Source organism: Syngnathus typhle, linkage group LG16, assembly GCF_033458585.1.
Source record: "Syngnathus typhle isolate RoL2023-S1 ecotype Sweden linkage group LG16, RoL_Styp_1.0, whole genome shotgun sequence".
NCBI classification, from domain to species: domain Eukaryota; kingdom Metazoa; phylum Chordata; class Actinopteri; order Syngnathiformes; family Syngnathidae; genus Syngnathus; species Syngnathus typhle.
In genome coordinates, this window is record NC_083753.1 from 608,763 (window position 1) to 620,779 (window position 12,017).

General features: G+C 41.5%; 2 protein-coding genes across 9 annotated transcripts; one reads left to right on the plus strand and one right to left on the minus strand.

Moving 5' to 3' along the window:
• Nucleotides 1-953: 953 nt before the first annotated feature.
• LOC133169307 (histone-binding protein RBBP4) lies at nt 954-5,477 on the minus strand. 2 transcript variants are annotated; one of them, XM_061301403.1, is made up of 12 exons: nt 5,317-5,477; nt 4,662-4,809; nt 4,439-4,584; nt 4,062-4,235; nt 3,846-3,961; nt 3,594-3,754; nt 3,390-3,516; nt 3,246-3,323; nt 2,911-3,045; nt 2,723-2,833; nt 2,571-2,621; nt 954-1,248 (listed from the first exon to the last, which is right to left on the minus strand). In XM_061301403.1, the coding sequence occupies exons 1-12, from the start codon at nt 5,330-5,332 to the stop codon at nt 1,159-1,161; spliced, it is 1,353 nt and encodes a 450-aa protein (XP_061157387.1). In that variant the 5' UTR covers nt 5,333-5,477; the 3' UTR covers nt 954-1,158. The 2 variants fall into 2 exon arrangements, with proteins under 2 accessions (XP_061157387.1, XP_061157386.1); XM_061301402.1 differs by having other exon boundaries at nt 954-1,251.
• A 146-nt stretch (nt 5,478-5,623) lies between these two features.
• On the plus strand, nt 5,624-9,959 carry LOC133169304 (zinc finger protein OZF-like). 7 transcript variants are annotated; one of them, XM_061301395.1, is made up of 5 exons: nt 5,680-6,504; nt 6,755-6,830; nt 6,929-7,055; nt 7,322-7,428; nt 7,599-9,959. In XM_061301395.1, the coding sequence occupies exons 4-5, from the start codon at nt 7,329-7,331 to the stop codon at nt 8,936-8,938; spliced, it is 1,440 nt and encodes a 479-aa protein (XP_061157379.1). In that variant the 5' UTR covers nt 5,680-6,504; nt 6,755-6,830; nt 6,929-7,055; nt 7,322-7,328; the 3' UTR covers nt 8,939-9,959. The 7 variants fall into 7 exon arrangements, with proteins under 7 accessions (XP_061157377.1, XP_061157379.1, XP_061157380.1 ...); XM_061301398.1 differs by having other exon boundaries at nt 5,722-5,736; XM_061301396.1 differs by lacking the exon at nt 6,929-7,055.
• The last annotated feature ends 2,058 nt before the right edge of the window (nt 9,960-12,017 follow it).

Sequence of the window (12,017 nt, forward strand, 5' to 3'; positions counted from 1 at the left end):
ATTAATCAATCATATTTATTTACAGTCATCACTTATATGGTAAGATCATTATCTTTCTTTGTACTTGTCATGCAAAATAACTCGAGTGAACAATGCACACTATAATCTAATCTTTTACAATTGTGATTTCTTTCATCTGATTAATGACTCATTAATCAATCCTCTTTTTTTCCCCAGTAGGTATGGACAATCAGGACAAGGCACCAACTGAGGAGCCACCCATTCAATTTGTTGAAGACATTATACAAAGCACTGATGATGGCATTTTGGAGAGCGACATTTCAAATCTGGACCAGCCAGATATGGAGAATGTTGGACAGATGTTTGAGGACTACATCGAGCAAGTGTCCAATCTAGAGATACGGAGAGAAGAGTTGATACAAATGTTCCTGTTTCTGCAGAAACCCATGATGCGAATTCTGGATGATCTGAGGGAAAAGCTGATGGAGAAGCGGAGACTAATCACCCTGGCTCAGATAGATCATGCGGATGCGTTTCAGGAAGTGCAGCAGGTGAAGAGGAAACTCTTCAACACTGCCAGAGACTGTATCCGCAGTCAGGTGATGCTGGCTGAGCAAAAGTACCAGCTGGCTCAAGCTGCTCTAACAAAGGTCTGATTTCTGTATTCTGCAGTGCATTTCGTGCAATATTAATCAGGCTTTACCGTGATTATTTGGTTTTGCATGTGTGCAGTATGTATATAACATCCTACAATTATTTTTATATTAAACCTTGAGTTTTATTCATACTAGGAACTTTGGAAGATATTTTTTCCAATTATATTTACATTTTAGTTTAAGTGAGAAGAAGCACACCGTGTTTAATGGGCAAAAGCTGTAAATTCAAAGAGTAACTTTCCCTTCATGAAACTTGTATGTCTTCACTTTGTGGGTACTTAAATGTAAGTAATTCACAATATTTGAAAATGTATTGATGAAATTCTGAAACTTGACTGAGCTTGATAATTTTTTTAATTGAATTCATATTTTACAGTGATAATATTTTTGTGTCATCTTGTCACAGGAGGAGCTCAAGGCCCAAGTCCAATGTCTGACAGAGGAGTTGCTTCAGCTCCAGGAGTCCCACCGAAATCATCTGAACTCTTTAAGGGATCAGGCCAAGAACCCGTGTAGACCAAGAGCCATGAGCGATGTCACCCTATGCCGGCAAGCTTCTACTCGTCTCCAGCGCCGGCTCAGCGTCAACCTTCAGGAATTGGAGGGCTGGTACGAGCCCCGACTTATAGCTCTGCTGAAAAGGAGGCAGTTTGGAGAGAAGGCCTTGAGAGTTAGCAAGGAGCAGGCAGCAAGCTTAAGTGCACAACTGGAGCCCCTAAAACAGGAAGTACAAAAACTGGAGGAGCAAAGGTTCTGTCTGGAGCGAAGGATCAACCTGATGCAGCAGGAGAGGGAAGAGATGATCACACAACACAAGGTACAACACGTCATAAACTGAATAGATATAATGAAGGCTTCATATCGATCAGAATGTTTTGCCACCTAGGAAGCTGAGGAGGAACTAAAACAGGCTCTGGGAAAACTAGTACTGGACTTTGAGGTTCAAAAGAGACTTAAAAGCAACTTGGAGGCTCTCATAAATTATATTGTTGAAAAGATGGGAAATCTCAGGTAAGTTTCAACAATGGAGATTTTGACTTTCCCCTAAAAATCATGCAGGGGATAATAAGTCATAACATTACATTGTGACTTTGTAGACTGGAAGTTTTGTATATTTTTCACCACACAAAAGCATTTGTGAATGAATTCTGGACTCCGTGTGTGAATTCACAAGAGTCTGACATTTACATATTCTTTCTAGAGTCTGGGATGAAGCTACAGCAGAAGAACAGCCAAATGATTCAACCTCCTGTCAATCCACCTAATGTTGAACAGCTTTGCATGAAATTTGTTTTATAAAGCTAAATAAAATACAATGCATGAAGTCTGTTGTATAAGGACTACGATTCATTTCTTTTTACATGCCATCCATTCATATTCTACGCACCTCGTTAGGGTCACGGGTGAGTTTAGCTGACTTGGGGTGAGTGGCGGTCACACCCTGCTCGCAACTCAATTACAAGGATGATAGTGACGAACATCCACAAAGCAGACCCATTTACTCCAAATATTTATTATGAATATAAGTACAAGAGTTCAGATGCAGCACAACAAAACAGAGAAGAAAGAGGGAAAAAGTATTTGAGATGCAACACAGCTGGAAAATCCTGACTACTTTAGCACAAAAAGTGGAAACCTTCATATGTACATTTGTATAAAAATGGATCTTAGCAGAAATGTGTTGAACTTAACTAAGCAATTCCAGAAATGAGGAAAACACACAACAAAACCAGAATGACATCGGGGTTGAATAACTTGGATTGTGATGAACTAACAAATCTAAAAGAATTGGAAGCAATTCAGACGAACCACAACAGATGATATTATGATTATCTCCAAAAACACCGGTGCCCGAAATGTAGGTTTAAAAGAAGTGCTTATGCACCCAAGAATGGAAAGATCATTTGAATAAGCAGGTCAGAAGAAAAGATGAGAATGAATTCATGCTTGAACCTCAGAATCTGCTACCCCTTCAGGGTCTTCATCGTTGTAGATGTTTTCAGCCTGTAGAAGGAAAGAAAAGGATTAGCATATTTTCAAAACGTGTCACTGGTATACTACATTTAATCACAACGGACATTACGTTGGCCAGACTTATTAATTACCATTTGCCACACTTGCATGATGTTGTCCTCCGACACAGAACAGATGACCCACGGCTCGTTGGGGTTCCATGAGAAGTCTGATATCTTCGCTGTGTGTCCACCATGGATGAACTAAACAAAAACATATTTGTGAGGAATTTATACATCCAAGATAAACATCCAAAATTAAGATAAAGATTCCATCTGACCAGCAGCTCTGGAGGTCCATCTTCTGCATCTTCAGGAGACTGCTCCTCCCCGATCTTACTAAGATCCCACACGTTTAGCCTTCGGTCTGTGCCACTTGAGGCCAGGATGGTTTCGTTATGAGGAGACCACTGCACCTGTTTTGCAAAACCAAATGGGACAGATGTGACATTTCCACTCCAAGACTGGCTCACAATTAAAAGGCTAAACATATTTGAGAAATATTTTGTGCCAGGCACAGAAATCAATGGGCCTAACCACCAGACTAATATTCCTTACAATGATTTTGAAACCAAACCACCAATTAATCACACAGTCAGATCAAAATCACTCTTACCTGGAATATCTCATCTTTGTGAGACTCAAAGGAGTGCAGCTTCAGCTTTAGGTTTCTCAGGTCCCACAGAGCCACGGTCTAAAAACACGTTCACATTAAGTCAGTCTGATAATAGCAAGAACGGCGTGAAGAGCGAAAACCCACCTTGTCTGCAGAACCAGTGGCCAGTATGAATTCACTGTATGGATTGAAAGACAAGCAGTTGACCTCAGCAGTGTGGGCATCCACAGCATGACTGGGCTTGGAAGTGTTGTTGGATCGTGTGTCCCAGCTTTTCAAAGGAATAAATCAGCAGGTTTGAAAACAATGCTGCGGTCTAATATTGACACGCTGTTCAAGATGGCTTACATCATGAGTTTCTGGTCATCGGCCACAGATCCAAAGAGTGACTCGTGGAGCAGGTGCCAGGAGACATCTTCTACAACAGCAGTGTGACCTGTGAAGATGGTCTTGGCATCCACTATCTTTCCCTCTTTGGGCACCGTGCTGATGTCCCACAAGCAGATAGTCTGAAAACGAGGCAGACAGCGGTAAAAGAATGGCACAAAAAAATGATCACTTTGCTTGTTTAGTTTATTAAAAAAAAATAATAATAATTACATGGTCATCCGAAGCACTGAGGAGGCAGCCGCTCAGGTTTGGATTCCATGAGAGGCCATAGCCCTCTTTCTGGTGACCCCTCAAGCGAAGGTCTGGAGTACACTCTCCCGAAGGGTCTAGAAGGCAACAAACAAAACAACAATATTGATGAGGCAGGATGAGGAAGGGAAATGACACAGGTTAATTGAATACAGCAAAACATGGCCTGATAGTCACCTGGCTTGGATGGGTGCTTAGTATAATCAAAGACCAGCACATCACTGGTGGGGGTCTTGGTGGCGATAATGCAAGGGTTCTGGGGCATGTACCGGGCTCGGTTGACTTCTCCTTCATGGTTGATTTTGATCTCAATTTCGATCTTTCCACTCACAGAACCAAAACCACCAAACTCTGTAACAAGGCACAGGGACATAAATAAAGATTAAAACTTAAAAGAAAAAAAAAATATATATATATATTCAGATCAACAGGAAGTCAGGCTGAGACTAAGAAATACCAGATCTCATCTAATAATACCTTAAGGGATTTGATTTCTCTTCATTGTCAAATATGTGCATTACGTAAGTATTGATCAAGGTTATACTATCCCTTACCTCCTTTCTCACTGTCATAGTGGGAGGCATCGAACTGGGCGTCATCATTGGGGAGCTGAACGCTAGCAATCACAAGATGATTCTGCTCATCTGAGGTGTGTGTCCCCAGAACCAGCCTGTGTACACTGTAGTCCTTTCCTTCTGGTCTGTGAACACAATACATCTCATTTCCATGTAATTCTTTGCTTTAGTGCAGGCGGTGTGCACAGTCCACCCACTGTACCTGGTGACATCTGGCAACCACTGAGCAGTGAGACTGGGCCATTCCAGGGCATGAGTCATGACCAGGTCATAGAGAAATGGAGTGTTCTTCTTCCAGATCTTGTACTCCTCATTGATGACCCTCTCCTCCACAGCATCGTCAAAGGCAGCTGCAGACAGGGGAATATTGCAGACCAAATTCCAAAAGGTTCTCCAACTAGGCACGATACGTACAACACACTATTAAATGCGGCAACACACATGACGGATGGTTGATTTATACTGCACAACAACCAAACAGTGCATGCATGACTTGGTAATTAGCTTGAGGGCTTCATTTTGATGTTAAGCTAACACTGGTGCACATTTTTAAAATGACAAAAATTAAAGGTAAAAAAAATAATAAAGAAAGAGACCGCAACTACTGCACAAGTGCTATTCACTACTCCCAATGGATCAACTACTTACCGCAAACTAGTAGATTCAAGCCTGTTTATTTGACACGCTCGTGGCAGCTAACGCTAAAGTAGCTAACAGCTAGCTTGCTCGTTTGTAACAATGAAATGAGACGCGAGCCGACGCACCAACGCCGGTCCAACTACTCCAACAGTTTCGGTATTTTAGGGAAGTCATATACCAAGTTTAGCTCATTAAAGCATAAAAGTCGCCATTCTTACCGTCTTTGTCAGCCATCGCTCCTTTGTTGAAACGCTAACACTCGTCCAAGTGCGTATTTCAGGGGCGAGCGCTTTCGAGACAGCACCGAGCCGCTTGCTATGGCGCCAACTCCGTAGAGCACGATTATCCAATCACTGTTGAGGAAACGTGACCGGAAGTGCGACATAGCGTTCGGGTCCCGCTAGTGATGTACATTCCTGTTCTTTTAGGTGAACTGGATCTTTAGAATCAGTTCACTCAAAAGATTCGTTCAAACGGATCGTTCAATTAATCCCCCCCCCCCCACACACACACACACAAGAACGAATCACTTTAGGAAGTGTTTTGTTCACTCTCGTTCACAGAAAATACTTGTTCTTATTGAACGAATCGCTCACTCACTTGCCAACACTAACACGACAACTGCAACGACGAAAGAGGTACGTTACGACGATGGACCTAAGTTATCATGTTAGCAGCACGTTAGCAACGTTATTTGTAGTACTGCTTGGTTGCAGTACGGAAGTGCTACCACAGTGCTAGTTTTATGATATTTAGCTTGATTATCCTCGACGAATGTTGGATCTGAAATGAGCCATTATCACATGCTGGTTCTTGCCTGTACCAAGAGCAATACTGTGGAAATACTCAAAGTCGAGGATTAGCAGTGATAGTTGCAGGCAGGGATGCTCTGGATTTTAAATCTCAATGTCTTTATGCACTCGACCGGATGATAACGCGTAATCACGTTTGCTAAAACGGGTCCGAGCTACGTAAAATTTCGTTTAGTGAATTGGGTCGCTTTAAGTTAACGTTGTAAACAAAACAAGTGGACACCTATTGCGTGTTGTTTGAAATGTCACACACACATCTGGGTGTGGTGAAGTTTGTCTTCTGCATTTAACCCATCCCCGTGTGATTTTGATCCATCCCCGGGGGGAGAGGGGAGCAGTGAGCAGCAGCGGCCCCGCGCTCGGGAATCATTTGGTGATCTAACCCCCCAATTCCAACCCTTAATGCTGAGTGCCAAGCAAGGAGGAAATGGGTTCCATTTTTATAGTCTTTGGTATGACCCGGCCGGGGTTTGAACCCACAACCTTCCAGTATCAGGGCGGACACTCTACCACCAGGACACTGAGCTGGGTTGTTTAATGGCGGCCAGTAGACGCGGCAATACAGCAGATGAAACAACAACCCCCACTCTCCAGGTAAAGTTTTGTGCTGCCAGGAAAAAGCGGAAAAGCAAAAATATGTCCTTTTAAGGCACAGGTATCAAACGCAAGGCCCGGGGGGCAGATACAGCGCCCCACATCATTTTATGTGGCACACAAAGACAAATTGTCACTACTGGAATTGCAAATTGTCTTCACTGATTTGAAAACGAGTTATTTGTCAGTTTGTTTTGTAGCTTTTACTGTATATAATATGAGGTGCTCATACACTTATTTGGGTTGACAGTCATAATGGCCCTCCGCAAGAAGCTATGACTACAATGCAGCCTGTGAAAAAATTAGTTTGACACCCCTGTTATAAGGTAAATTTCTGCTCTGCTGTTTCCTGACTATTTGGTATTGTCACCTGACCATTTGGTATCTATGCGAGAGTAACTGGCCTATGTGTGTGTGTTGTCAGTGGTCTGTGCCTATGTGTGTTGGAAGGTTACACAGCTCTGTGTGCTGTATACGTGCTCTGATTGAGCAGTCATGTTTATATAAAATAAGACGAATGGCCTCGATCAACAACAGTCCATAGATAAAAGGTAAAGAGTTGATCTAATTATTCCAACACCTATTTTCATTTTGTTAGGAATTCCTAGGTACATAGGTGTTAGGTACAACAATCCGAGCGACTAGACTGTCTTTTGCTAAGTGCATTTTCTTGCCAAACTATCTAGCACAACACAAAATATTATTGCGTAAATACGAGATCACTTATATTCAATTACTTCAACAAATAGCTCGCTCGCCGCTGTCCAAAAGACACTTTTGTTAGCTAAACAGCGTTGAACAAGTGTTGTGATTGCAGTGTGAAAATGTCTGGGACCACAGCAGAGTACGTGAAGGAAAAGGACCGCAGTCGTCGACGACTGGAACATCTTTGGCTGCAGCCTTATGTTGTGTTGCGCAGAGCAGGTTAGTACATGTCTAGCTTCTATTATGAATCCTCTTCCAGTGTTTATTTTTAGTAGAATTCTATTGAAATCATGCGTGATATGCTGATTGAAAAAGTCCTTGTATAGGTTTTGCCAGTTTCTCTTCAACTGTAACTTTCATTGTTAATATGTGTTTGTCTTGTTTTGCAGACATCAGTGAAGCTATTCGTCCTAAGCAGGAGGAGCCAGACCTCACTCGCATTAAAGAGGAGGATGTGGGTAAAGAGGTCCACCACTTCAGTGAACAAATGGAGCAGAGGTTTCTATCCACTATAAAAGAGGAAGAGCCGGAGCGGCCTTGTAATGAAGAGGACTCCTGCAACATTAGAAAGGAGGAGGAAGATACCTGCAAGATGCCATTGACTGGTGTGAAGCGTTTAGATGAGGGTCAACATAAGGTGAGCACAGGGGTGGAGCCTCCAAGCTGCAGCTCAAGTCAACAAATGACCAGAGGTGATGGAGACCACTGTGGCGGATCACAAGCAGCTCCACCGTCAGATAGTGATGAGGTGTTGTCACATGTTCCTGCTGCTGCTGCTGATGCTGCTGCTGCTGATGATGATGATGATGATGATGATGATGATGATGATGATGATGATGATGATGATGATAGCAGTAGCTTGAAACAACACATGAGAATGTACACAAGAAAGAAAAACTTTTTCTGCTCAGATTGTGGCCAAAAATACTCTCAGAGGGAACATTTAACAATGCACAGAAAAAGCCACAGTGGCAAGAAACCTTTCTCATGCTCAGTTTGTGGCCAGAAATTCTCTCGGAGGGTAAATTTAAAAATCCACACAAGAATCCACACTGGCGAGAAACCTTTCTCATGCTCAGTTTGTGGCCAAATATTCTCTCGGAGTGGACATTTAAAAAGGCACACAACAACCCACACTGGGGAGAAACCTTTTTCATGCTCAGTTTGTGGCCAGAAATTCTCTCGGAGGGCGAGTTTAAAAATGCACGCAAGAATCCACACTGGTGAGAAACCTTTTTCATGCTCAGTTTGTGGCCAAATATTCTCTCAAAAGGAAAGCTTAAAATCTCATACAAGAATCCACACTGGCGAGAAACCTTTTTCATGCTCAGTTTGTGGCCAACAATTCTCTCACAGGGCAACTTTTAAAACGCACACAAGAATCCACACTGGCGAGAAACCTTTTTCATGCTCAGTTTGTGGCCAGAAATTCTCTCGAGGGGTAAGCTTAAAATCTCATACAAGAATCCACACTGGCGAGAAACCTTTTTCATGCTCAGTTTGTGGGCAAACATTCTCTGAGGTGGGACATTTAAAAACACACACAAGAATCCACACTGGCGAGAAACCTTTTTCATGCTCAGTTTGTGGCCAAAGATTCTCTCAGAGTGGACATTTAAAAAAGCACACAAGAATCCACACTGGCGAGAAACCTTTTTCATGCTCAGTTTGTGGCCAAAAATTCTCTCAAAGGGTAAGCTTAATCAGGCACACAGAAGCCCACACCTAACCCCGTTGCCTGCTCAGTCAGTTGCCAAAGAGTCTATTGAGAATTCTGAGTGTCTTGGGTAGATGAGCAATGATCCATGAGGTTCTCACCTTCTATTTGAGCAGACTTTATGATAATTCTATTCTAGTGTGCACCTTTTGATTGAGATGCATAACTCCTTCCCTTTACTGCTGTGAGAAGTTCATTTCATTTTAGTTTTACCAATGAATTTGAAAATAAAGTTAACTGGCCTCGAGATGATAATAGTGTTAGAAAAATGTATATATATATGTTATCATGCGTTCTCTAATCAATGCCTTACTGCAATATTACTGCAATATATGCTTGCTGTTTGGCCTTGCTGTTTTTATGATGTACCACAGAAGGACAGTTCCTTTCTAACAAAGACCACTTTGTTAGACATGCCTCATTGCTGTCCTGCACCCCAGATGAACCTCCAAGTGACCATTAAAGTCAGGGTTTTCCTAACTATCTTTATCGTAGGATTAGGTTGGAATTTATATAACCAGTAATAAATAACTTAGCTTGTTGCCTCCTACACAATGTCGTAAAACTTCCCTTGCTATGTTTTAACTAGAGGTCAAAGGTTTTTTCTTTTGTATCCAGTCCACTCAAACTCCTCTTCCCAGATGTTCTTATCAGTATGTAAACATCTAGTGTCTCACACTGTGGGTAGGGCAAATCCAAATAAAAAGAGCGGGAGTGCCTACAGATTTTTAGTGTGTGTAGAGATTGTCTCAAGCTATCTGTACTGCACTCCTCGTGAGAAAAGACTTAATATTCTGTCTCACTTGTGGTTTGTTTGCTGTTGCTCTTCTATTCACTTATTCAGTCAGCGAAATAAACCTGACAAATAGTTTTGTATTTTCCATTATACTTTATTTAGTTTTTAGTTGTGTGTTCATATTCAGGGCAAGTTGCTTAGTTTTTATTAGTGGCTGTTTGGGATTTTGTATTGCTCTGCTTTTCATGTTCATGTGGATCAATAAAATGAAAAATAAAATAGTGTTGGATATCCCCACAGTTTTTTTGTTACTTTGCCTTGCTAATAATGTTAAAATGTACTTGAGATGCATTAAGACATTTCATTAAAGAGTTGTTTACTTCACAGTACTCATATTGAAGTCTCAACCTCATTTGCTGCTTCTTATTCATGTTATTTATATTTATATTCAATTATTTTTAAATGGAATAATATTGAAGACTATTTGTTGTTTTAGTCTCAGTTTCTGTTTTTGCAATGTGATGTCCAGAGATCTGAGCCGCTTGTTGAAACCGTGTTTGGGCAGGACGCAACGGCGTTTTTTCACAGGTCCTCTCAATGGAAAAACTGTGACATTATCCAATGAACTTTAACATTTGCTGGATGACTTAAGTTTAACAAGTGCGCATTGTTGTTACGTAACATGTCCCTCTCGTGTTAAACAACACGCACGACAAACGCACGCTAGTATGCTAGTAACTAATGTTAATATGTTAAAAACCACTCAGATATCTGAGTTGTTGGTTTTTGGGGGGGAAACGTGCACAACATGTTTTTCTTGCACGTAATGTAAGTCGGAGTGGGAGTAATAAGCGAGTTCAATTGGATATATGTCACTTTCTACCAAACAGGTAGACCTAATGACCTAATTAGCATTTGGGGCCCACATTCATTACCCTTACTAACCTTGTACGTGCTCTAGTCACACTGATATAACTTAAACTGACATTTGATAACAAATTTGTATGCTTTTGCTGCAAAGTTTGGGTGCGTTTATTTATCATGCTAGATGTGAAAACCGTGTACCCAACTCTTCCCTTTTCTCACCGTGACGATTCCTTCCCCACGCCACCGCTTTGCTACTCACCAGGTCAATATAGATTTCCAGCCAGTCACACACAAACCGGATTCGGTTGAAGATGGGAAATTTGTAAAATGTAAATAAAAACAAAATACATCGATTTGAAAATCCTTCTCAACCCATATTCAATGACTTCTACTTAAATAAGACGTTTGTCTGCTTCAGCCATCCCATAACAACCTCATGATCTGTTCATGTACAGCTAACTATGGAGTTTATTGTATAGCGCGACTCATGACTCCAGTCATGTGCTCCTTAGCCAGCCCTATGCTCCCAAGTCATTATTACGAGGTCAAACTGTCACATACTGTGGAAGATCTTGCACACATAAGTAGATACATAGAATCCAATGATAAAAAGTATATTTTTCCGAACAAAGCTTAAAATACAACAGGGAAGACCCCACCCGGACTGTTGAACAACTGAAGCGGTTCATCAAGCAAGAATGGGAAAGTATTGGGGAAAAAAAAAAAATATATATATATACATATATACGGCGGCTGTGGCTCAGGCAGTGGAGTGGGTCGTTTAGTAACTGGAGGGTTGGCAGTTTGATCCCAGCTCTGTCGCAGTCACATGTCATTGTCCTTGGGCAAGACACTTCACACACATTGCCTCCAGGTCGCCATTGTAAATGAGAAAGTGCTCTCAATTGGCTAACCTGGTAAAACATTAAAAAAAAATAACGAATCACTCACTCTCGTTAACTGAAAAGATTTGTTCTTTTTGAACGAATCCCTCATTCACTTGCCAACACTAACACGACAACCGACGAAAGAGGTAAATTACGACGATGGACCTAAGTTATCATGTTAGCAGCACGTTAGCAACGTTAATTGTAGTACTGCTTGGTTGCAGTACAGAAGTGCAGGCTGCTTTCATTAGTATGGTAGCTACCACAGTGCTAACTTCATGATATTTAGCTTGATTATCCTCGACGAATGTTGGATCTCAAATGAGCCATCATCACATGATAGTTGCAGGCAGGGATGCTCTGGATTTTAAATCTCAATGCCTTCATGCACTCGACCGGATAATAACGCGTAATCACGTTTGCTTAAACGGGTCCGATCTACGTGAAATTTTGTTTCGTGTATTGGGTGGCTTTAAGTTAACGTCATAAACAAAACAAGAGGACACCTATTGCGTGTTGTTTGAGATGTCTGTCGTTGAGAAAGAAAACTAATGATGTTATAGAGTTATAGTTGGTTCTTTAATGGCAAGATCTTAAGTTA